The sequence below is a fragment of the Mchenga conophoros genome, linkage group LG6, assembly GCF_057382185.1.
Source record: "Mchenga conophoros isolate Kocher_MC1m ecotype Shallow Benthic linkage group LG6, M_conophoros_male_GT1.1, whole genome shotgun sequence".
NCBI classification, from domain to species: domain Eukaryota; kingdom Metazoa; phylum Chordata; class Actinopteri; order Cichliformes; family Cichlidae; genus Mchenga; species Mchenga conophoros.
Window position 1 is genome coordinate 5,288,176 of NC_140531.1, and position 26,677 is coordinate 5,314,852.

General features: G+C 40.2%; 1 protein-coding gene across 3 annotated transcripts in view; it reads right to left on the bottom strand.

Moving 5' to 3' along the window:
• Window positions 1-3,762: 3,762 nt before the first annotated feature.
• Window positions 3,763-26,677, bottom strand: part of LOC146571941 (atlastin-2) — a 43,283-nt gene continuing 20,368 nt past the window's right edge. The window contains exons 6-14 of one of the 3 annotated variants that reach the window (XM_085275948.1): window positions 18,169-18,225; window positions 17,790-17,882; window positions 17,439-17,577; window positions 13,598-13,725; window positions 13,413-13,469; window positions 13,040-13,111; window positions 12,316-12,747; window positions 9,409-9,423; window positions 3,763-5,958 (exon numbers count right to left, since the gene is read on the bottom strand). In XM_085275948.1, coding sequence (XP_085132074.1) covers window positions 5,848-5,958; window positions 9,409-9,423; window positions 12,316-12,747; window positions 13,040-13,111; window positions 13,413-13,469; window positions 13,598-13,725; window positions 17,439-17,577; window positions 17,790-17,882; window positions 18,169-18,225 — 1,104 coding nt within the window. In that variant the 3' untranslated portion in view covers window positions 3,763-5,847. The other 2 variants (XM_085275949.1, XM_085275950.1) reach the window with 2 other exon arrangements.

The window sequence follows — 26,677 nt, forward strand, 5'->3', positions numbered from 1 at the left end:
AGACAACTGAGTTGGCAGAAATGGATCATGACAGAAACCTGAGACTTTTCCTGGAACGCTGCAGAGAGAGAGGAACATCAAATTAAATGTGGAAAAACTCAAGCTTAGAAGACAGGAAGTACCATACATCGGACATCTACTCACGGCAGAGGGGCTGAGAGCTGACCCAGAGAAGGTACGGGCCATCACAGAGATGCCAGCACCAACTGAGATAAAAGGGGTGCAGAGACTAGTTGGAATGGTCAACTATTTATCCAAGTTCTACAAGCATCTGTCAGACGACTGTGAGCCTCTCAGACAACTGACGCACAGAGACAGCCTATGGACAGACTTGCAGGAAGATGCATTTAAAAGACTGAAAGAAAAACTAACACAAGTCCCAGTTTTGAAATATTACAGCCATGAAGAAGAGCTGACACTGCAGTGTGATGCCAGCGAAACAGGACTGGGAGCAGCTCTGACTCAACATGGAAAACCAGTGGCATTTGCAAGTCGTGCACTGACGCTCACTGAAAGAGGTTATGCACAAATTGAAAAGGAATGTTTAGCTATTGTGTTTGGGATGGAGAAATTCCACCAATATACATATGGTTGTCTTGTGAGATTGCAATCAGACCACAAGCCACTCGAGAACATTATTAAAAAGCCACTGTTACATGCACCTAAGAGACTGCAAAGGATGTTATTAAGGCTGCAAAAATATGATATAACCATAACATATGTTCCAGGCTGCGACATGCTACTCGCTGATACGCTGAGTAGGGCCTACCTGCAGGACAGCATCAAAAGCCAGATGGAGTTGGAGACAGAATGTGTCAACATGGTGGACTATGTACCTGTTTCAACAGAAAGCATGGACAGAATACGAGCAGGGACAAGAACCGACCACACACTACAAACGCTGATAAAAACAATACAAAAGGGGTGGCCGGTCTGTAAGAAAGATGTACCTGTTGAAATAACTCAGTTCCAATCTTTGCAGGATGAACTGAGCACACAGGATGGACTGGTCTTCAAGGGAGAGAGAGTGGTGATTCCAGAAGCACTCCAGGCAGATATAACACAGCGAATTCACTCAACACACATCAGCACAGAAGGGTGCCTCAGGAGAGCTAGAGACTGTGTCTACTGGCATGGTATGAACGACCACATCAAAAAGTACATCGCTACATGTGACATATGTCGGTCTGTGGATACAAAACAACAGAAAGAGACACTAAAACCACACGAGCTGACCACTAGACCATGGACCAAGGTTGGGACAGATTTATTCAACTTTGAGGGTAGGGACTACCTAATAACTGTTGATTATTACTCCAACTTTTGGGAGATAGATTATCTACCTGATACCAAGTCGAATACTGTGATTAGGAAACTAAAGGCTCATTTCGCACGTCAGGGAATCCCAAATATTGTTTTTTCTGACAACGGGCCCCAGTACAGCTCGACAGAGTTTGCCAACTTCAGCCGGAAATGGGAATTTCGACACCATACCTCATCACCTGGCTATCCGCAGAGCAATGGCAAAGCTGAGTATCAAGGTGACCCTGAATCCTCCCTTAGTTGTGCTGCAATAGACGTAGGCTGCCGGGGGATTCCCATGATGCACTTGATTTTCACCTTTCTCACTCACTATGTGTTAATAGACCTCTCTGCATTAAATCATACCTGTTAGTAATCTCTGTTTCTCTTCCACACCATGTCTTTATCCTGTCTTCCTTCTCTCACCACAACTGGTTGCAGCAGATGGCCCAGCCCCTCCCTGAGCCTGGTTCTGCCGGAGGTTTCTTCCTGTTAAAAGGGAGTTTTTCCTTCCCACTGTCACCAAAGTGCTTGCTCATAGGGGGTCATATGATTGTTGGGTTTTTCTCTGTATCTATTATTGTATGATCTACTGTGCAATATAAAGTGCCTTTAGACGACTGTTGTTGTGACTTGGCGCTATATAAATAAAATTGAATTGAAATCATTGATCCTACGCACATCAGTCGATTTAACGTTTTTCTTTTTTAACATTTGTTGTTCTTCTCCCCCCAGTTGCTCTTCCACCTTTCTCAACTGGTTCACACTAAGCAGCAAAACCATTCTTCTTTTTTTTTTGCCATTTCTCAACATATCTGATACTATCAAGTCCAAACTTTTTTACCATGGAATCAAAAATGGAGTTTTCACCCAGACCACCTAGAGGAATGCCTCCCACAGCCCCACTGGCCATTTTACTGGGCCACTTTCCCATAATGTAACGGAGCGTCCTCCGCTCAGCCTTTCTGCCTTTTTTCACTGGTGCAAAAGTGCTAAAAAAACATACACTAGAACGCCCAACTTGTTGAGCTCCTAAGATCCTGCACTTACTACCGCAACAGGGCGCAATTTCTCACACTAGAATACTCAAACTCATTGAGTTTCTAGGACCCTGCACCCACTTGTTGCAATAATAAGGAGCCGAGGCTCTTCCCGTTGGTCTTGAATCTTGAATGAAAATGCACCCAACAGGCGAGCGTGCCTTTTGAAGTGAGGTAAATGGCCTATATTTGTATAGCACTTTACTTAGTCCCTAGGGACCCCAAAGCGCTTTACACTACATTCAGTCATCCACCTATTCACACACAGGTGATGGCAGCTACATTGTAGCCACAGCCACCCTGGGGCACACTGACAGAGGCGAGGCTGCCGGACACTGCCGCCACCGGGCCCTCTGATCACCAGCAGTAGGCAACAGGTGAAGTGTCTTGCCCAAGGACACAACGACCGAGACTGTCGGAGCCGGGGCTTGAACCGGCAACCTTCCGATTACAAGACGAACTGCCAACTCTTGAGCCATGATATTAAAAAAGAAAAGAAAAACTGCAGGGGTTAGGAGTTACACTCCTAACCCGTTTTTCTGAGGGAAAGACATCACCCTGAACCCTTTTATACCTCCCAAACAAAGAACATTCCACAGCAGATCAATTATTAGCAGATCCTTATCTCTTCAGTCTAGGAACAGTTCCGACCAACCGTCATCTCCTCTGCAATAAGATGTCCAGAGCCCTCAATAGGAAAATGAGTCTGCTTGCGAAGGTGCAATAAAACTTGGGCCCCACTTGTGATCACATTCCACAGGAGTACAACTGATGTCAAGAGTGAGCTTTCTATACTGAGTACAGAAAGTGTTACTACTATTACTAAAATGATGTGATTAATACACAAACGAAAGAAATTTCCAGTACATCCCAAACTTTTGAGCGGTCGTGCGTATGTGCAAAAAAAAAAAAATCTGTGTAAAATTTACACAAGGGGAAATGTCTGAGACATTTGCTAAACATATGACTTTGTAATGTTAATACTGAAAAAACAATTCACATTCTCTTAAACTCAAATGAAATTTCCTTCATAAAACAAAATGTAAGTATAGAAACATACATATAATCTTCTGGTTGCTAAAGTCAGCATGGACATTAAGCTAATAAACGACAGCAGACGTTTTATCATCTAACAAATATGTTAAGTGATTATGTTACAAATAATGCAGAATCTGGACATGGAAGTACTCTATGGTTTTTATATTTTCTTCTCTACTTTAGACAAAAGTAGTCTATGGTTTAGGTAATTTGATGAAAATGGTATTTTATTGTGCATTTAGTTTGAGTTACAACAGCATTCAGATATCAGTCCAGCTTTTCCATGTTGGCATTGGTTGTGCCAACCTAGAATACCATTAGCATTTTCAGTGTTACCTCTTCATTAAAGGAAAAAAAATGTAAAGACAGAACACCACCGGTATGTGTGTTGAAGAAGTCTGATTTAATAGTGTATTGAAAAATAAGTTAACTTAAATAACTTTAAATACAACATAATGGGGAAAAACAACAGATTATAAACATTCTTTGCCAGCAAGGGGTGAAATTGCAGTGCTCATGTAAGATAAATTTACACACACACACACACACATATATATACATATACACACACACACATATATATACATATATATACGTAGCATTCCTTTACATCTAGTGATTTGAAATGAGGTTTACCACCCAAACGTTCTGCCAGCTAAAAAAGTCTAGAAAATTTATGTTTATAAAGGTTTATATTTCATACACATAGCCTGTGTGTGTGTGTGGCAGTAAAAAGAAGTACACTGTAAAAAAACAAAGAGCACACAGTGGTGACGTTGTGGATGGAATGGTTACAAAAGAAAACTGATCAGTAAAGCAAAGTTTTATGACCTCTGACCCTGAGATCAATGCCAACACTTGGAATGAACCTGCCATTCAATTTACAGATTTTGGCTTTGAAAATAGAAACACTGGACCCACCAATCTGGACCCACAAAGTGTTGTGTTACATATATGCGATGCAACAGATCGAATGGCAAACAATTCAATTTTTTGGTGTTTTACTATGTGGTCTTGGGTGGTTTAGAAACAAGAGGAGCTGACTCAGTCCATCAGATCTGCCAAGATAAAGAGGACAACGAGGAATGATGAAGGGAAGAGAGCTTAAGTTTAATAATAAACCCCCCCAAAGCTAAATAATAAAAATACTCTACATTGCTAACCTGAGCTACACTGGAGAATAAAAATGAAAGTTTTACTCAAATACTGGCAGTCAGGTTAAGAGGACCAAGTAGCAGAAAATGTATAGAAGCTGGAGATCCAGACATAGATAAACTTAATAGCTGAACATTTAGTAAGACATCTTTCTTGGTAGGTCAAGTAGAGAGCTGGAAATGTCTCAGATCTGTTGAACAAATATTTTGGTCACTCTATGCTAGTCTGCACTGCAAACATACATGAGTCTGATACCTCATATCTTGCTGTTGGAAAGCAAGCAGGACTCTGACAAAGCCGAGTATTAAAAATAAAGAGTATCTGGAGGTAAACACGTCAAGTCATAATCCACTTAAAACAGTAAAAAAAAAAAAAAAAAAAAAGAACTGACAGACACTGTCTTTTGTCAATCAGTACAATACACCTGCAGATCATTCTACTAAGGTGAATACTTAAGTGCTGAGCTGGTTTTATCAAAACTTTGCTTCCTTTACTTTCAGCTCTTTCCCAGATCCAGACAAACTAATTAAGGTAACTATAGATTACTATCTGAACTAGCTTGATAATAAAATTAAAATCCTTTCTTAACCTCAGAAAATAACAAAAACAAAAAAACAAACAAATTGCTGCATAACTGTCATTTCCATCTTTTTCAGAAAAGGTTCAATTGAAGTAAGACTTTAAAAATCACTTAATAATGAAGAGAACTGGTTGGAGCCCTGACCTGAAATCATGTTTGTTCATGTCACAGGGTTATTTTATTGTATACACCCTACATAATGTGGATTGAAAGTTTTTATGGCTGATATATGTTCAGCAGAGTCACAAGAAACACTAAGAGAGTTTCTACGAGTAACACTGTAAACTTTGGTTGTGACAACTATTTGTATTGCCGCCCAGCGACACAGAAACCTGATGAAGACAAGAGGAAGTACCGCAAAGAGAGAAGTGAGGAGGGTCTGGTGACATGCTCTTCATACATACATTCAGATAAACGGGGATTAATAATGTGCAGTCATTATTTGACAGGTAACCACACCTGGTATAATGGTGTAAGAATGGCCACCCACACTAAGAATCATAACCCTCGTTGAGAATAAAATACATCATACCACTTTGTTCAGAACTACAGCGTGCCCTTAAACCCACAGCCAGCATGGCGAGGAACCATCATCTATATCCAAAAAAACCAATCTATTTATACATTTCAAATCATTTTAAAACAGGGCAGAAGGTGGATGTGACAGGAAAAGGGAAGAGAGAGGGGGAGAGGAAAAAAAACCCAACATGACAGGGAAAACATGGTGTGCTGCTAATTTTTCTTCTTGATGTTGTTGTTGGAGGTGAGCCGGGACCGTGGTGTTGGGATAAAGCTTCCAAACAGGACTCGACTTCGGGCCACCTCAAAGACTTTGGAGAAGATCTGGAGGAAAAGGAGAAGGAAGAGGTCACATCAGACTTGAAGTTCTCTATGCATTGGGTAACACAATCTCCACTTTGACCAACTCTGCTCGAGCTCAAAATCCCATCCTCAACGCTGCAGTAATTATTCATCTTTTATCCCATTACAGTTTAATATTTATTTACCAATCACATACAGCCAGCTCTGGCTCATTTTACAGCAGCCTTGATGTCAAAATGTGTGCAAATAATCATGTTGCTAGGCAACCTGGTATGCCACAATAGCTGCTTTATACTGTTATATTGTTTCTATGGTGTGAAAATGATGTCCTGGGTTGTTTTAATTTTTTCTTCTTTTGAACCCTCACCCCTCAAAAATCAGTATTTGATGAATAAGCCCATTTCAGTTTCACTCAACACATAACGTAATGAAATCAAAGCTACTAATTATTACTCCTGTACTGTATGCGCAATCAAAACCGTTTACTTTTGTTAAATTTTATTAGGCTAACTGGACTTGTTTGGAGAGGAGGTAGCTGCTGTCTCAATATAGCAGGATCACTTGAGGCTGGGTCTAAAGGTGAATATTTTAAAAGTGTTATGGACTGTTAAAATGCTGCACAGCATTAAAGAGCATTTTTAGAACCTGGTACAAAGAATGGTGTTAGCCTCTTGCTCCATAACAGCTGTTTTCCAAGTTATCTTGGAGTAATATAGGTAAAGCTTTATGTTGGGTGTGTAGTAGTTTGACAGGTGTGCCACCAAATGGAGCTATAGTCAGCATCTATCTACAAGGATTTTTATACATTATTAAAAAAGGAATTATATGATGCATATTATGGCTCGAGTTTTGGGCAAATCCCCAAGGAAGGCATCACCAAGAAGTGATGACTGTACGTTACAAAGGTTAAAGACTGTTGCAAATATATAATTGGTGGTCAGCGTGACGGATATACTGGCATAAATGCCACGGAATGTCAGGAGAGGAGATCGGAAGAAATTCCAGATGATGAGAGAACTGGAACACTGAGCTCTAGTGAAGCATGCTGTGATTTCTAGCATTGGAGGTAATAAGTTTAGTTTATTTCACTGGATCAACATCGTCCCGTGCCCTTCCCTCCTGCTGCTACTCCTCCCCCTCTCCCTGAATTGTACAGTTTGATGGCTCAGGGAACAAAGAATTTTTAGCCCTGCTGGTTCTGCTGCTGGGGAGGAGCAGCCCGTCGCTGATCCGGTTTCTCTGTGGTTTGATGACAGTTAGCAGAGGAAATTTCCAGAGTACTTTTCTCTGCCACTGTTACCAGAGAGTCAGTCTAGCTTCATGCCAACCACAGAGCCAGCCTACCTTCGCCAGCCTGGAGGAATCCTTTTTGGATGTACCACCCCTCCAGCACGCCACCACGTAAAAGATCAAGCTGGCAACCACTAACTGGTAGAACATCCACAGGAGTTTCCTGCAGATGTTTAAGGAGTGCAGAGACATGCATGACACATCTCTGAGTTGTTAAGTCTAAAGTGCATAGGGTGAAGGGAAGAGGGGCCAGCACTGTGCCCTACGGTGCACCAGTGCTGCTCAGTCCTTCAGCTTGACATACTGTGGTGTCTCAGTGAGGTAGCTGCTTATCCAGGTCACCAGGCAGGGGTCCACTTCAATCCGTTCAAGTTTTTCCTGGAACATAATTGGCTGGATGATATTGAAAGCACTAGAGAAGTCCAGGAAAAGTATCCTGACTGTGCAGCAGCCATGGACACAGCAGGCCCAAAGGCAGGGGGACTTCCTGGGTCAAAGCCAGTTCTCTCCTCACTTGGTCTGCAGTTATGCAGGGAGAGGACTGTGGGGAGGGGAGGAGGAGAGGTATGTCCTCTGTGTCAGGTGAGGGTGCCAGTGAGGGAGAGAGACTGCGATGAGCAGGGTGTGGAGTGTGCAGCAATGTCATGTGGAGAAAGGAGTTGGGGGAGGGCACTGTAGTGAGGTGGGACAGTTGGTTGTTGGTCATACCGATTGAAGAAGGTTACCAAGAGTTACTTGGCTCCTCCAATGTCTCCTCTATTGTACCACCCCTCGTCTTGTGTCCTATCCTTTATTCTGTAGGCCACCTTCTTCCCGTTGAGGATAGCCTTGACCTCCTGTGTTATTCAGGAGGTGTTGTTAGGATAACAGCGTACTGTCTTGACAGGTGAGACCGCGTCCACACTGACAGCCTGCAATCCCTTCACTGTCCTCATCATGTGGATCCAGCAGCATATCCCAGTCAGTGGATTCAAACAGTCTCTCAGGGCACGCTCCACTTTTGGAGACCTATTTCCTGATGCAGTGTGTTGAAGCCGACGGCCTTTTAAACAGGAGGTAGGTGTAACTGTGAGGATTTTCTCCAAGACACATACATCAGTCACGTGGTAGTGCTCTGTCTTTACACTCCCCCGAGTGCAGATGTGAACTCCCTCAGCAGATATCTGTTAGCCTGCGGTCATCCTAAGAGTTTTAGATACCTGCATTCTATGAAGGAGGACTACAGAACAACCCAGCATTCCTTTGGCAGCTGTGCAGTAAAATGGTAATGGAGGAGCAGCTAAAGATGGAACTGCAACTATTTTTCAGCAGGACATGAAATGACGGTAATAGACAGGTTCGAGGAATGATGGACAAGGCTAAACAACTATTATTCACTAGAAGTTGATTCCAAGAAGTTGATTCTGTGTATCTGGCCATGAGTACAATTTACAGAGAGTTAAGGAATGGCTGCAATCACGGAATTGTAAGGTGGAGAAAGATCACCATCTTTGCCATGGTGCTGATGGCCATTGATCAATGGTTATTGATCAATAGTTATGACAATTTGCATATTAACGATCATTAAAACTGGTCTTGACAGCCCATTGTTTGTCACTGGTGCTAATTTCAGTGATTATACAAATGTTGGGGAAACCTGCAGGTAGGTGAGACTGAAGAAGTCACTTGGATGAGTGACAAAACATTTCTCATGCTGAAAATGACATGTCCAGAATAACAGAAGAACCTTTAGAGATTTCCTTTTCTGGATGATTGAGCATGCATCAAGACATTAGTTATTATTGTCACTGGTCAGTACCAGACTTACTAGTTGTTCAATCTAATTGTTAACATTTTAATTGATGCTCAATGCTAGTAAACTGTTATGTCCTAAATGTTATGCCTCCCTACCTCCTTCACATCAAAAACACACAATAGGTGTCAATGGGTGTTTTGACAAAAATGAGAACACAACCAATTCGTAGTGCAGGGGGTCAATTATAGACAGAGAACAGGAAGGGGAGTGTATGAGATGTGGCCAAGCTCCTGAAATTCAAATAATTATCTAAATAAAAAGTTCATTGATAAGTCTTAGTGGTTTTGATTGTGATTAAAAATAAATAAATAAATAAAATCTAACATATCTCCCTAGTCCTGCAACTATTAAAAAAAAGGAAAGATATACATGAAGCAAGGGCTCACCTTTCGTGGAGTCCTCTGGAAGCATTAAGGGGCAAATATGAAAGATTAATCAAAAAAGCAAGAACAGAAAAACCAAAAATGTCAGAACTATGGTAGTGAAGCTAATTTGGGGAAGGTGGGTTGGAGCACCATGTCAATGTTTCTTTGACAGAAAGCACTTACTTGGAAAAAAGAAAAAAGCGCCTGTATAAATAGCCGCGAATGGGTGAATGAGGCAAGTTGTATAAAATGCTTTGAGTGCTTAGGAACAGTAGAAAAGCACCATATATGAACCAGTCCATTTACGATGTAAATGTACCAGTTTACCATGTACCAGTGTCAGTCACACTTGCGACTAATGCTTCAACTTGTTTAAAAAAAGCAAGCTGTTGCTGCTCCCATTCACAGCCATTTGTTTTTGACTGCGACAAATCTACAGCAAAGCTACAGAAGAATTAATTTTATTCTTTATTGGGGCTGCTACTGAACTATTATTAATATTAATAATTAAAGTTAATAATTAAATAACTATAAATAAATCTACATCCTCAGAACATCTTTTCTGCAGCAGGAAACATTACATCGAAGTACAAAGAAAAACCTCACTTTTGCATACATTTTTTCTTCAAGGTCCTTTAAAGCCTTACAGAAACAGTCACTTATTTAATAGCACACGTACACACACAAAATATACCTCATCTGGGAGTCAAAGCTGTCAGAACCTTCATTGAAGTTCTACGTATACCTTGCACCTTATTGTGTACTGTTCTTGTGTTCTATGCTTAAATATTGAAAAATAAAATATTCAGTAAATTAACCTCCAAGGACCTGGCATCCACATATGTGGACATCACATTTTGGGATGTCTAGACCAAAATACTTAATTTTTCTCTACAAGGGCCTGATATTCACTTACGAGGACAGTATACTGCCACTGTTCTATCAAAATTCAAAACAAATATCGTCATATGTAGATCTCATTTTTCTTAGAAACAAAAATTAGGTTAAAAAAAATCTGGTAATTCTTTGTTTTTACATTCATCAGGTCCCAATCAGCCCAAATAGCAAAGAAAAATTAAAAATGCATGCCATGAAAGAGTTCGGGTCTTAGGAGGTTAAACTCCTGACAAATAGAGGTACTTGAATTTTAAATAATAAAATTTAGACAGTTGATGATGGCAATCACCTCTCACTTTTGAAAACTTTTGAGTGAAGCATAAAAGGTGGGGAGAAAACATTGATATACCATGACCTAAATGAGAACCTACATAAAAATACTGATATACAGTGATGGGAATAACGGGGTTACAAGTAACGGCGTTACTAAGGGCATCACTTTTTTCCAGTAACAAGTTATCTAACTAATAATTCCTATTGTTACAACGCCGTTACTGTTACTAAGAAGAAAATACGGTGCAGTTGCGTTACTATTTTTCAACAAGCAGACGGTTGAAGCTGTCTTCAGCTTACCACATCTTATATCAGTTGTACGAAAGTAGCTGTAAGTAATCTGGGCGCTACAGCTTCAAGCAGCTGCGTGCGCTCTCGCAGGCGGCAATCACTTTCTGGCAGACGATGACTTTTTGGCACAACACCTGGAGCTAAGGGGGCAAAACAATCGCATGAGTGCTGCTGTTTGACTGAGGAAGAATAAAGTAGTCGTGGTAAGCCAATCACACGACCACTTCAAGATGACAAAGCAACAAGGTGCCAGTTTTTAAATTGTACTGATAGACCACGTAAAACCAGAGTCATGATAAACAATATATACGTGGCGTTTTTTCCTCAACAGTTTTGTAACGTTTACTGTCTAAGGACAGCGCAGCGAGCACTCTCTGCTTATGACCAAAAAACAAAAAAAACAAGAAACAGCCCTTTGGTGTTGGTGGAAAAATGCACCATGACGACCAATCAAAAATGATATGGCAACATGACATTTGGCTGTTTAGGAAGAGGGGGACGTTTTAGGAGTGACGGCGAGAGAGAGAGAAAGACAGCAGAAAAAGAGAGAGAGCGAGTTTTGAGATGTGAGAGATTTGTGACGTTTAGTGTGTTTGGAGTGTGTGGTTAATGTGTTGTCTTGTGCAGTTAGCGTGTAGCGTTTTGAATATTTTTGCGTTGTGTGTCAGAACAATGAGGCGACTGCGGTCTCCAGGTAGAAAACAGGAGGAGTGATATACCTCCTGCTGTCAGACCTGCAGGTATCAGGCTGTGATGTTCTCCTTTATAGTGGACAGACATTTTTGGAGTGGCACAAATAATTTGTGTGGCATCTTATTGAATGCAGAACAGCTGATTGTTATGTAAATAGTTTGAAATGGTTATTTGAAAAAGGGTAAAAGGTAAATGGACACAAATAACTTTGTTGTTTGCAAAACTTGCATAGGATTTTGAAATTGACCATTTATATTTGCATTTAAAGTTATGAAATATGATTCAATAAACATGTTTGAGGTTGTTACAGTAAAAAATATAACCTTCTCTACTTTTTTGTCTGATTTTAGATCAACTGGGTTAATACAGAATGTCAAAATGAAAACATAACTGTAAATTCAGACACGTGAGGTTGTGCTGAAAAGAATGATACCAAACAAGGCAAAGTAAATAGTTTTTAAAGGTAAAATGTGGAGGTAAAATCAAAAGTAGTTAAAAATGGCCAATTATACCCTGGACACCAGAGGGTTAAACATTTTTTAAAGTAACGCAATAGTTACTTTTCAAGTAATTAATTACTTTTAGAATCTTGTAACTCAGTTACTAACTCGGTTACTTTTTTAAAGAAGTAACTAGTAACTATAATTAATTACTTTTTCAAAGTAACTTGCCCAACACTGCTGATATACTCAATCAATCAGTTAATCAATCATTCACTGACATAAAGATTAGAAGAAATTTGCACCACTTGTAATGCAAAGATTGTCCTCTCACCTGTTCCCAGAGGGTTTCAGCCACCTGGTCAATGAATCCTCCGACCTCGCGAAACTCTCCAGAGTATTTAACATAGGCCCAGATGCAGAGTGCTGTCAGAGCCAATCCCATCACCAGGTTGCACAGCGTGGCCACAGAGCTAATGCCCACAAAGCCGGTGACAACTGACACTATGTACATGACAAACATGACAGCAAAGAGTGTGGCGGGCGTCCGTGCAGCGTAGAAGATGTTCTTTCCATCATTCTGCTTGCTGAAGTTGGCATAGGCCTCATCGAGTTCTGCCTCCAGCTTCTCCTGGTAGCGCCGGCAGAAATCTTCTCCGCCCATCTTCTTGACAGAGCGGAAGCACCGCACGGAAGCCTGCCGTAGCTCCACATGACGGCGCTCTAACTCTGCTGGGGAAATGTATGGTTTGTCTCCACCACAGATCTGAGACCAGGACAGGAAATACAACAAAAAAATTTACTGAATTCATCAAACAAAACCTGGATCTCTGATTAAATGAACAGGAAGTAACAGTGTTTAGACAATGATCAAACTTCTGGCACAAACTCATGTTAACCACATATTTTGTGGTTATATGTGTACTCTTCACAAATCAATCAGAATTGAGAGTCAGGAGTTACATCACTTTAGTCTGACATCCAAGTTCTGAGGTGTCTGGATCTCAAACTCTCCAGATCAGCTTAAATCCATGTCCCTCAAAATGCCATATGTTTACCTGCTCCATGCTTTTGTTGTATATGTCTTTGGATCCTGCTACAGCTGCAAGGTTATTTGCTTCAGCTGTTGCCTAAAAACCAGAGGACAAAACATTGTGCAGAAACAATCTTTATCACACATTAATCAATACAGAAAGTTTTTAATTAAACTGAGATTGAGTGCAGCCTGATCTGAGGCATGTGGTGTTGTTGTTTTCCTTTAAAGCAAATGTATCAACTTGATACTTGATTGAAGATGTAAAATCTTCATAATAAACAGACGCCATTCACTTCTTAACCTCAGAGACACTTACTCTTCTGATTACAGATCATAATGTAAACTGTCCAGGAGATGGAGCCATCTAACAGTGAAACTGAAGGAGCTGAACCAACCTGGAGCATTGATTTGGGATGAGGGAGTTCCTCTCCCTGATAGATCTTCATGTAGGCCTGCAAATACAGCAGTAGGGTAGGGAACATTTTTAGAAATTTGACAATACAATCAACCAAAACAGATAGCTTTTTCTGTGGCTTTCAACCAAGTCTTACATAGATGACTTACTGACGAGTAAACTCACTTTGAAATAGTGCAGCAGATCTCTGCAGGTAATTTTGACTCCTCCAATCTCTTTTTCCACTAGATTTTCTGGAGCAAGCAGCGCTGGAACGAGGTTCAGCAGCTCCTTCTGGAAGTCCCCATCAATATCTGAGTGACACACCAAAAACATATTTACCCCCCACCCCCAAAAAAGTGTATAATAGCTTCTCCTGGTGGAGAAGCACTGAGTTGTGTGCATTCCATGTTTATCCCTGAGGGGTCAATTAGATCCCTCCTGCAAATAAATAATTTCCTGAGCAAGCCAAGTTGTTCCTTTATATCCATATTTTCGCATTTTAAGTAAGACTTGACCAAATATAGGTTTTTAGGTGTTATATTAATTAGATCGTCACAGTCTGTAAATTGAAATTCACATTAGAATAAACAAACAAACAAAGGGTACAACAAATGACACATAATAGCTAACACATCTAAAAAAAATTAACATTACAGAAAAACATGGTGAAAAGTTATAAACTATTTTTGGGTTGTAATATTTGGTTGCACTGACACAAAGATGGCATATAAACATGCACTCCCTGCCAAACAGATTGAAGAGCTGATCATCGACATTTTAAATATTGATCTTACAGCTGGCTACAAAAACGTATACAAAACACTTTGAATAATTATTCTAAAAAGCAGAACAGTCAAAGCTCATCATTATATTCATATCTGCCCCTGATTACCATACCTACACCCTCTTACCCAGGGTCATTTCACTCTTTATTTGCTTTGATTAGTTCAGTACAATCTTCACCACAAAATTCAAGAAGAATTATCCCATAATACTGTTGATGGCTACCAAAAGCATCTGGTTGAGTTGCAAAAAACAAAAAAAAATCGATCCAGGATGAGGTCAGTCTGGTCTTGAAGTTTTGTGCGACTGCTCTATCTACTAGAAGGTGATGTTTCACCCCTCTAGTGTTCCTACCAATATATAATAAATGGTAAATGGCCTGTATTTGTATAGCGCTTTACACTACATTCAGTCATCCACCCAGTCACGCACACATTCACACACTGGTGATGGCAAGCTACATTGCAGCCACAGCTGCCCTGGGGCGCGCTGACAGAGGCGAGGCTGCCGGACACTGGCGCCACCGGGCCAATATATTATATTATTACTAGAGATGGACCGATCCGATATTACGTATCGGTATCGGTCCGATACTGACCTAAATTACTGGATCGGATATCGGAGAAAAATAAAAAATGTAATCCGATCCATTAAATATCACGAAAGCACCTCACAAAACTTGCAACACGCCGTAACTCACCTCAGAACGTTAGCAGTCGGAGCAGTATGCATCACGTGATAGAGCGGCTGTGGCATGCAGGACCTGTCGGTGGTCTGGATAGCATGTGGAGCTTCGCTAGCAACCTGGCATTTCATCTCCGACAAAGTTATCCCCGAGAGAAGTAAAGCAAGTGTGTAAGTCCATCTCTGAATGTTTGTAAAGCATTCCCACGTTAAGCTTAACAAGCGACTGCCTCTCTCTCTCTCTCTCTCCTGCTGCTACTTCAATCATGAAACTGCTTAACGATCAGCTGATCGGCTTTTCTGTTGCGAGTCCCTCTCTCTTGTTTGTTTTTGGCCCACTTTGCACCAGAAAGAGGAAACCAGCGGCTGAACAACAGCAGAACGTTTAAGCTTGATAAGCTGTTGTTAGAATTTATTTAATATTACTTTCTACACCAGGATCTTTTTCTACTAGCTGACGCTGGTAACTGTGCAGGGGCGGATCTAGCAAAGTTTAGCCAGGGGGGCCGATAGGGCATGAACAGGGAAAAGGGGGCACAAAGACATACTTTTCTTTCTTATTCTCATTTAAAATGTCGAGCTTTTAATAAATAATTATCTGACACCCAAAGTTTTAATTTGATGTAAAATGAATAGAAGTCAATTACTGTATATAGTGACTATTAAGTCTAATATACCCTAGTAAGCTATAGTACTTTTTACTTTGGGAAGGTACCATCTGTGCAGTCTGCAATTTTGTTGAAGAAAGATGTTGAATCTATTTAATATTTCTTGAAAAATAATTGATTTCTGTGCATTTTTTTTTTCACACTGCATCAAATTAAGGTTGATTACGTCGATTGAGCATCATGAGGTGGCGCGTGAGGGGTGGTTCCTTATTTTTTATTTATTTATTTTTGTTGTTGCTGGGAGTTGGAACCCTATTAGTTAGGTTGCTTAATATTTACGCTAAGTACTCTTTAAAATACCAGAATAGGGAGGATGGTGTAGGTTTAAGTTTATTAGATTGATCAGTATTGCTGAACTATGAAATATTTTTTTTGTATACAGGTATAACAGAATAGCTTTAGTGTAGTTGTTGTTTTAAACTTGAGTATGAACTTGCAGACTTGCAAAATGCAGCAAGATATTTTAAAAAACAGTTTTGTTGATTAAAAAACACTATATCGGATTCATATCGGTATCGGCAGATATCCAAATTTATGATATCGGTATCGGTATCGGACATAAAAAAGTGGTATCGTGCCATCTCTAATTATTACATACAAAAACAGAAACAAACTGTCTGTCCTTTAAGCTCAGGTCGGGCCTAGGAGCCCGAGGAGCCTATGCACTATCCTAACTATCCTAGGACTGCGCTCTTCTGGACACAGAAACCTGATATAATTCCTGGAATGTGCTAGAGCCGCTCCCCAAATTTGGGGGTCACTGCTCTGAGTGTTTCGATTACCTTCACCTTCAGTGTCTTCTATAGGTCTTCTCTCAGCGTGTTTCCTTTCTCGAGCTTCTTCTGTTCATTCTTCCTGAAGTTGCTTTTGCTACATCTATCACACGGCATTTTTTCTCTGTTTGTTCACTACTACTATATGCATGCATAGTTACATATTATAACATGTAACATAACATTACATATTCCTCCACTCGCATAAATTCAACAAACTGCACACATAGAACTCAGCAGCCATGGATAAAAAAGGAAGAGTTTCTACTTTCCAAGACATCCTGCATGTTTGTGCCCTTGCAAGTACCTCTGCTCTGAGAGATTTTCAGGATTAAAGCATTAAAATACTGACACCTATGACACTTTTCACTACTTCCACTGCTACACTACAAACAATAACTGCTGATAGTTAATTTGGCAAAAGTCATTTTCAAAATCGTAAATGGTACATAGACAGTGGTTTAAAACAGTTCTTGTGTTGCTTCCACAGTGTAATTTAACACAATAACCTTAACTGTCCAAAGTGAACAATCACATTAGGACCCCTTTTCTTTTGGGCTTCCATACAGTCAAAACTCAGGTGATTTGAGCGAGCTTGATTTGGTTTCAAGAACAAAGAGTTACCATCAAGAGCATAATGGAGCAGCCCTCATAAACTAGCCACTTGTGTGAGATGCCGTCTTTGTGCACAAGTTCTGTGCACGAAAATATACTTGCACAAGTGATCATCAATACCTGCACAGATGGACAGATTTACTTGTGATTATGCTATTTCTCGCACAGCTTTTGATGTAAATATCAATCTATAGCGCAGAACATTCAGAGGCTACAGCACAGCTGGAATAATAAGGTGGCCACGCTATTGATGTCAAAACACAAAAACTCCTCACAATGTTCAGGTCTCCACCCAAAGCTAAGCATCCTGAGGGTTGATGAGCAATAAAAAAAGGGAGGGCAAGGATTAGTTAGTGCCAGAGCAACAATCCAGGAGCATCCATAATCGGGAGAGGGCCCAGCTTGAGGAACAGAGAAATACCACCCTCCAAGGGGTGAGGAAGAGAACATACAGACGAAAAGAAGATGAACTGACCTTTGCTATTACAAGTTCTGTTATACCTGTGAGCCGCCCATCGAAATGAGGATTGGTGGCCACCTTGAGGCCAGGGTGAGGCAACAAGAAACAGCTGATTTTGGAGAAGCAGGAGTGGATGTGTCTGCGGACATTCTGGAGCTCCTCGTGTTGGTTCTGTTTCACCTGAACACAAGCCAGGCACTTCAGTTAATATCTGATTTACTGCACTTAAAACAAATTAAAACAATGTGAAATGTAAAAAACCGTGGAGATGTTCGACAGAAGATTGCCTCTATATATAGTAGGTAGGCAGTTTCCACCTGCTTTACATCCACTGCCACGTGACTTTGTTGATCTATTAAGTCAGGCTGTTAGGGTTTAATTATTCAACTCACCTGCAATCGTTTATCCAAGAAGCCCCGCCCTCCCTCCAGGCCGTATGGATGTTCATATGGGTAACTCCAATCTCTGATTAGGAACATCAGTCTCTTAAAAAACAACATTTAAATTATTATTCAGCATGGACATCAATGTGTGACTTTCAGGTGAAGAACATCTAGAAATGGATAAGAGTGTGCAACAGTTAAAACTCAAGCAGTATGTGCTGGTATGAAGAAAAAGATTGTTAGAAGCTTTGACCAGGAACAGACATGAAGACAAAATGTTTTCCTTTCATGACTTTACAAGTACTGATACAACAAGACAAAGCTTGTTTTAAAATTAAAAGAAACCTCCCTTATATATTTTAAGGACAATGACCATAGTATGGCAGACCTGAAAGGGTTTCTCATAGACTTCCTCCATGGCCAGTCGTCCATATTCAGTGAAGAGCTGAGGAGACAAAACAAGCAAAAAAAGCCTAGAAAACAGAAGCAGCTATAAAATATCAAGAAGTACAAGAACAATTGTTTGCATATCTGATTGTTCGATAAGCAATGCTTAATGCTATTTGTCAGGGTCTGTTTTAACATCAAGAATAACAATCTGAAGAAGAAACTGTGTCCCAGAATTCATAGCGTGGCCCTGCTCAGTTTCCAACAATGGCGGCAGCTAGTTAGTTTAATATTACTCTTATTATTCTTTCTGGGTCACAAAATAAACGTTTAACATATTTTCAGGCGAGAATGTAGCTGTGTAAACTTCAAATATCTGCTCAGTTTATCAGGACACCACATATTTGCAAAAGTGCTCCGACGTTTTCGGAGACATCTGATACCCACCAGCTCGATAGCTAGCCGGGGTTCAAGGCTCACTAGAGCCCGTGAGAACACCGGACTCCCGGCAAATCGTTTTCAAACCCACCGCCATCTTTCGCTACTCAGGTTAAACATGATATATAAGCCACTTAGATAACTTAAAAATGTTGTTGTTTGGCTTTTTTTAGTATTTTATTTGTTCCTGAGTAAATCGGTTTGGCTGAGATTAAAGTTATAGTTTTTACACAGCTGAATAAACGTCAAGCAGACAGCTGATTATCAGAAGTGTGAGATGCTCCAGAATATACTCCGGTGTCCTGTTATATTTTAGATAGCAAGGAGCAGACGGCTGAGTTTATTAAACTCCACTGAAACAATCTGCAGATTTCATCAAAATTTAATAAACTATCATCTTGTCTTTATTTTTAGTTAGCACATACCTTACACACTTAAAGCTGTAAGCTAATGATAGTTATATAAGAGCATGCTGGTGCAATAAGCTGTACGTTTTACGTCCAATGAATGCATGATCTGATTAGTCGACTAATCGCAAAAATAATCGGTGACTAGTCAACTATCAAAATAATCGTTTGTGGCAGCCCTAATGCAGAGATGCGCAAGATTCTGAAAGAGCAGCAGATCCCCTTCCAGACTCTCTTCCCAGCCCTGCTTAAGGTGAAATATACAGGGAGTGCAGAATTATTAGGCAAATGAGTATTTTGTCCACATCATCCTCTTCATGCATGTTGTCTTACTCCAAGCTGTATAGGCTCGAAAGCCTACTACCAATTAAGCATATTAGGTGATGTGCATCTCTGTAATGAGAAGGGGTGTGGTCTAATGACATCAACACCCTATATCAGGTGTGCATAATTATTAGGCAACGTCCTTTCCTTTGGCAAAATGGGTCAAAAGAAGGACTTGACAGGCTCAGAAAAGTCAAAAATAGTGAGATATCTTGCAGAGGGATGCAGCAGTCTCAAAATTGCAAAGCTTCTGAAGCGTGATCATCGAACAATCAAGCGTTTCATTCAAAATAGTCAACAGGGTCGCAAGAAGCGTGTGGAAAAACCAAGGCGCAAAATAACTGCCCATGAACTGAGAAAAGTCAAGCGTGCAGCTGCCAAGATGCCACTTGCCACCAGTTTGGCCATATTTCAGAGCTGCAACATCACTGGAGTGCCCAAAAGCACAAGGTGTGCAATACTCAGAGACATGGCCAAGGTAAGAAAGGCTGAAAGACGACCACCACTGAACAAGACACACAAGCTGAAACGTCAAGACTGGGCCAAGAAATATCTCAAGACTGGTTTTTCTAAGGTTTTATGGACTGATGAAATGAGAGTGAGTCTTGATGGGCCAGATGGATGGGCCCGTGGCTGGATTGGTAAAGGGCAGAGAGCTTCAGTCCCACTCAGACGCCAGCAAGGTGGAGGTGGAGTACTGGTTTGGGCTGGTATCATCAAAGATGAGCTTGTGGGGCCTTTTCGGGTTGAGGATGGAGTCAAGCTCAACTCCCAGTCCTACTGCCAGTTTCTGGAAGACACCTTCATCAAGCAGTGGTACAGGAAGAAGTCTGCATCCTTCAAGAAAAACATGATTTTCATGCAGGACAATGCTCCATCACACGCGTCCAAGTACTCCACAGCGTGGCTGGCAAGAAAGGGTATAAAAGAAGAAAAACTAATGACATGGCCTCCTTGTTCACCTGATCTGAACCCCATTGAGAACCTGTGGTCCATCATCAAATGTGAGATTTACAAGGAGGGAAAACAGTACACCTCTCTGAACAGTGTCTGGGAGGCTGTGGTTGCTGCTGCACGCAATGTTGATGGTGAACAGATCAAAACACTGACAGAATCCATGGATGGCAGGCTTTTGAATGTCCTTGCAAAGAAAGGTGGCTATATTGGTCGCTGATTTGTTGTTGTTTTGTTTTTGAATGTCAGAAATGTATATTTGTGAATGTGGAGATGTTATATTGGTTTCACTGGTAAAAATAAATAATTGAAATGGGTATATATTTGTTTTTTGTTAAGTTGCCTAATAATTATGCACAGTAATAGTCACCTGCACACACAGATATCCCCCTAAAATAGCTAAAACTAAAAACAAACTAAAAACTACTTCCAAAAACATTCAGCTTTGATATTAATGAGTTTTTTGGGTTCATTGAGAACATGGTTGTTGTTCAATAATAAAATTATTCCTCAAAAATACAACTTGCCTAATAATTCTGCACTCCCTGTACTGATAAAACAAAAATTTACAACACTGCAGCTGAAGCCACCGAAGATATGGCCAGTAGAGGTTATGCTGTAAACGTCGTTATAACACCTGAAATAGTTCTGGAAGAACTGAAGCAGCTAACATGGAGTAAGGTCAGCAGAGAACCAGTGAGCGCAGCGGCAAACAAGAAACGCGATCCCGGTTACAAAGAAAAACTCTGAGCCTTCAGGAGGACGGTACCTTCTTCCTCGGAAAATTGAGGTCTACTTACTTTGTTTCCCTTTACAATTAAGTTTACTATATGGTGTACAATACATAAATAAATAGGTTCTCTCATGAATGCTCTTTATGGTGAGGCCTAAGCCATCGAGAGCCTCCTTCATAGACTGATGAGGAAGTTGCCTCTCGAGGTGAAGCAGGGTCCATTTCAGGGACCTCTACCTCGGAAGTTAAGATTTTATTTTGATTTCTGTTCCTTTCTGATGAAACTTTTTTTCATATGTTTTATGTTTAGTTTTTACAAGGGTGTGCAGATAATAATCACAGAAAATTACAATTTAGACGAGTAGCAGGTTAATAAAAATTTTGTCAATTAATATTAATGGCTTACATAGTCCAGTGAAAAGGTGGAAAGCCCTATCTAAGTTTAAAAGGGACAAAGCCCAAATTGTTCTGATGCAGGAAACACATCTAGCTGACAAAGACCAGGCAAAACTTAACAAACAAGGTTTCAAACATGCCTTCTATTCTTCTCATAGTTATGGGAGGCGAAGGGAGGTGGCGATTCTGTTATCCTCAGCTTTGAATTATGAACATATAAGGTAGATATATATTGGTAACAGGTAAGACTGAGGGTACCATGATTACTCTCTTAAATGTGTATATTCCCCCAGGCAGTGACTAGTCCTTATATAGGCAGATTTTGAAATTGGCAACAACAAGGAGTCAGGGAATTTTCATTTGCTTTAATGTCACATTAAATGTCAAACTAGATTCTTCAAACGGAAAAGGTGATCAGAGGAATACTGGAAGAAGAATGGTGCATTTTATGGACGATTTTGGACTACTAGATGTGTGGAGAGATTTTCATCCAAATGATAGAAAGTACACCCATTTCTCAATTCCGCACAACGTATATTCTAGGCTAGATTATATTCTCGTGTTTAAGAACTATGTATTTAGAATTAAAAGCTGTGAAATAGCCGCTTGTACCATCTCAGATCATAAGCCGGTTTATCTTGATATCTGCCTGAATAGCAAAAATAGATTAACCTTATGGAGGTTGAATTCAAACATTTTAAATTATCCAAATATTAAAGAGAGTTTGAAAAAAGAAATAGAAACTTACTTAGAGTATAATGAAAATGAGGAGGTATCTCCGGGAATATTATGGGATGCATTGAAGGCAGTGATTAGAGGAAAAATAATTAGTATATCCTCTTACATTATAAAATCAAGGTGGGAAAACCGTTGTCAATTAGAAGACAAATTGTTAGAGCTACAACATCTACACTCTGTGACGCTGAATGATGATATTAAATCTGATATAATAAAAAAAAAGAAAGATAATCTAAACACAATGGACATACAGAAAAAAGGTCTTTTTATTAAACAACAGCAATGCGAGGTAGGGAGGAAATCATTAAGACTCCTGTTTCTTAAACTTAGGAAGCAACAAGCAGAGAGGACTATACATAGAATAAAGAACCATTTCACAACTGCTTTTTGCTTTGTTTATAGAACCATTAAGTCAATGGATCAGGCAGAGACAGGATATAACTGGAGTAAGAACGGCAGGAGGGGAACAGAAATTAGCACTACTTGCTGACGACTTACTTTTAACAATATCCTTTCCCTTACAGGCACTCCCCCAAATCATGGACATGCTATCAGAGTATGGCTCTTTTTCGGGATATAAGGTTAATGTAAATAAAATGCAGGTATTAACTGTAAACTATGAACCACCAGTCAAAATTAAGAATTGCTATAAATGGAAATGGGATGCAGATAGCATTAGGTATCTAGGGTTGGTAATACACCGTGACTTCACCAAAATGTTCAGTGCCAACTATGCCCAGATAAATGAATCTATAAAATCAGATATACAAAGATGGAATACCATTCCGTTTCTGGACCTACACTCCAGGATCGAATCAATCAGATTAAATATTCTTCCCCGACTGCTGTATTTGTTTCAGTCTTTACCGATTGCCATACCACAAAAACAGTTTGTGGCATGGGATAGAATATTGTCAAAATACTGGATTGTCAAAATCTGGAACGGGAAAAAAGCTAAAGTTAAATATAAAACACTCAAACTAAAGAAAGAAAAGGGAGGTCGTGGGCTTCCTTGTCTACGAGAATATTATTGTGCAGCTCAGTTAAGACCATGGATATGTCTCTGTTGTCCAGATTACACGCCGGATGGAAAGATGTTGAAGGAACAATAGTTAAAGGAATACCAGTTACAGCTTTAATATCGGACATAAACGTGGCAGACGAACCTATACTACAAATAATGATATCTGCTTGGAAAGAAGTAATAAGAATTCGCGGTTTGGAAAAGGGCTCCAAGGTTTTAAGATGGTGTGCATATGATTCAGTTTTTACCCCAAATCATTACGATAATAGATTCAAGAACTGGGTTTCAAAAGGTATAACTAATTATTATTCATTTGTCCACAAGGGGGCATTCCAAAGCTTTGAGCTTTTTTTTTTTTTTTTAGCTTTTTAAGACGTAAACATGATTTAGGTTCAGACAACTTCTTTAGATATCTACAGGTCAGAAATTATTTTAATCAAAAATTAAAAGTGAACCTAAACGAATTACAATTTGTAGAAACATTTTTATTATTAACCAAATCTGGAGCACAAAGCAAAATCATTTCCAAATTATATAACAGCATCCTGCGGTGTAAAAACGACAGCACTGTGTATATTAAAGCAATGTGGGAAAAAGAAGGTAATTTGTCAATTACAGAGGAGTGTTGGGACCACACATGCAAGATATAGTGGGCTACCACTGGGTCTAATGTTTGGCGTGAATTTTGCTGGAAAAGAATTATGAGATTTTTCATCACCCCTGCTTAACAAAGATATTGGGGAACTGGTGACACATGTTAGAGATGTGGGGGAGATGGAGCTAACCATTTCCAAATCTTTTTGGGATTGCACAGTTATTCGCCAGTATTGGTCTCTAATCCATGAACATCTACAAAATGTGTTTTCATTTGTTTTTCCTTTAACCTTTGAGACCATATTTTTGTGTAATGTACCAGTGGATAAATTGAATTCCAATGATAATAGACTCTTGTATATCCTACTGGCCGCAAGTAAAAAGCCTCTTACAAGGGAATGGCTTAAGCTTGAACCACCAACGATGGAAGATTGGATACATTCTGTACAAGAGATCTATACGATGGAAAAATTGTCATTTTCTCTTAAACTTCAGAGGGATACTTCAGTGGGAGGCAGAGGGTCAGAGAAAAGAAGCACATAAAAAACTAACCTTTCTGGGCCATTTCCTATGCTGTTGTAGTGATTTTTAAAAAGAGTGCTAAACAATTATTTTTTCATTTGGTGTTTGTTTTTTTCTTTGATTCTTGTCACAGAAAAATTTGACCTTATCTTGTTTGGAGAGACTGCAGCTTTCATAAACTGCTTGTCCATTTCATGCGTGGATATGATGTAGGGCTGCAGCTATTGATTATCTTAGTAATCGAGTAATCTCTTGATTATTCCATCTTTTAATCAGAGTTCTGAAAGGCAGCTTTGAAAAAAAAGAGCTCTGAAAGGGTGTGTGTGCATATTATGAGTTTTTGTGCATGTGTGTCTGCAAGTTTAAGTGTGCAGGGAATGAGTGAGTTTGTGTCTTCAAGCCTTTAAAAGACTTTAAAGGAATGTGGTGGCTGCTATGAAGAAAACTGAGCATTCTGAAGTCTACCCTGTGCTTTCCCACATAACAGACAGGTCTGGCCCAGATCTGGTCCAGATCCGGCATCAAGCTGGCACTTCTGACTGACTGGTGTCATGGGTGGGTGTATGTCAACTAGATGTGGGCCAGGTCTGGCAATGGTGGCACTATTTATGTTCCTATTTTCCCATTTTAGTAAGAAGACCCAAATGCCATGTTGCAATACTATACTGCTACGGTAATAGAGCAGGGCGATATGACCAAAAATATTATCATGATATACATTTGAAAATTTGCGATAACGATATAACTGACAATATAATTGACACTAGACAAAACACTTTACAACTCCACAACTTTATTAGTGCAAAAAAACAAACAAACATCAATGTATTTTCACTTAAACAAGCAGCTGTTTTTTATATGCATTAAAGTTATATAAAAATTTTACAGAGCAAATGCAAATTCCTTGCTGACAATTTAACCAAAAGGCATTTCAAGTGGAAATTGGCCGACATATCCTCAGCATAACCATGTATAATATCCACAAAACATAAAAAGACGTTATACACACAGCGCAGAACGTATCACTCCGCGAGGCGCCTGCCTATGATAGCCGTAATGCTCCGACAATCCATCAAGCGGTGCGGGTTCGTAGCTTAGCAAAGTCGTACTAAAACATTTGACAGATTTTCGAGCACCGTGTGCATAAAATCATTTCGAGGTCAGTAAACACAACCAGAATTCATACATAAGGCACACGGGATTATAAGGGCACTGTCGATTTTCAGAAAAATCAAAGGATTGATTTTAAGTGTGCCATATTTTCCAAAAAAAAAAAAAAACGGTAATAACGACGGCCCGCTAGCATGCTCTACCAAAAATAGTGCTTTGTTGTGTATGTGACGGATGAAAGCTAAACCAGTTACACACCACTGAAGTTGCAGCATTTTTACAAACCAATTCTGGTTCATCTGTTTCATTTTCAACGATCCACTTTCGCCCTTCTCATACTCCGTCGCCACCATGCTTTTTCCGCCATGTGCATATGAAAACAAAGGCACTGCGCATGCGCGTTTTACCCATATTCTATCGCGATATTTCATTTTCTTATCATTGCCCAACGTTATACCGGTATTACCGTGAACAATATGATATGGCCCAGCACTATATGGTAGCAAACGTTTCAAATGCAGATTTGACAGGTTTGTGAGTATACACTTTATCCAAAACCTAGTGAGGTTTAAAGAAGAAAGAAGAAAGAAGAAAGTGTACTTTATTGATCCCCGTGGGGAAATTCCTCTCTGTATTTAACCCATTCACTCAGTGAAGCAGTGGGCAGCCATTGGGCGCCCGGGGAGCAGTGTGTAGGGACGGTACCTTGCTCAGGGGTACCTCAGGGTAGCTGTTCAGTGGAATCGAACCCCCGACCTTCCGATCATGGTGCCACCACTCTACCTACTGAGCTATCCCTGCCCCCCCTGCCCTTTACTCATGTTTTCCACTGGGTGGCTGTAGCTCATGAGGTAGAGCAGATCACCTACATCTGGGGCAAGAGCTGAAACTGTTCTGGGCCAGCACTGGGCTAGTAGTGTGTCTGCAACTGGCCCGTGGGCTGCACACAACTTACACACAGCCCACATACCACAAAGAATGGTGCCCCAGATCAGGTTTGCCAGAGGTAACACATGGGCCAGCACAGGACCTCCAGTGTGTCTCTAACTGGCCTTGTGCTGGCCCATGTGTGGTTCACCTCTGGCAAACCAGGTCTGGGCCACCAAGGGGCCGTCATTCTTTGCGGTATGTGGGCCATGTGTAAGCACATTGTGTGGGCCAGATCCGGGCCATACAAATTTTGCTATGTGGGTTGATGCAAGGTTTTTGTGCTGCTGATGTGTAGATGTTAAATTATATTAATAACAGTTCAGTGTCCAATCTAACGACC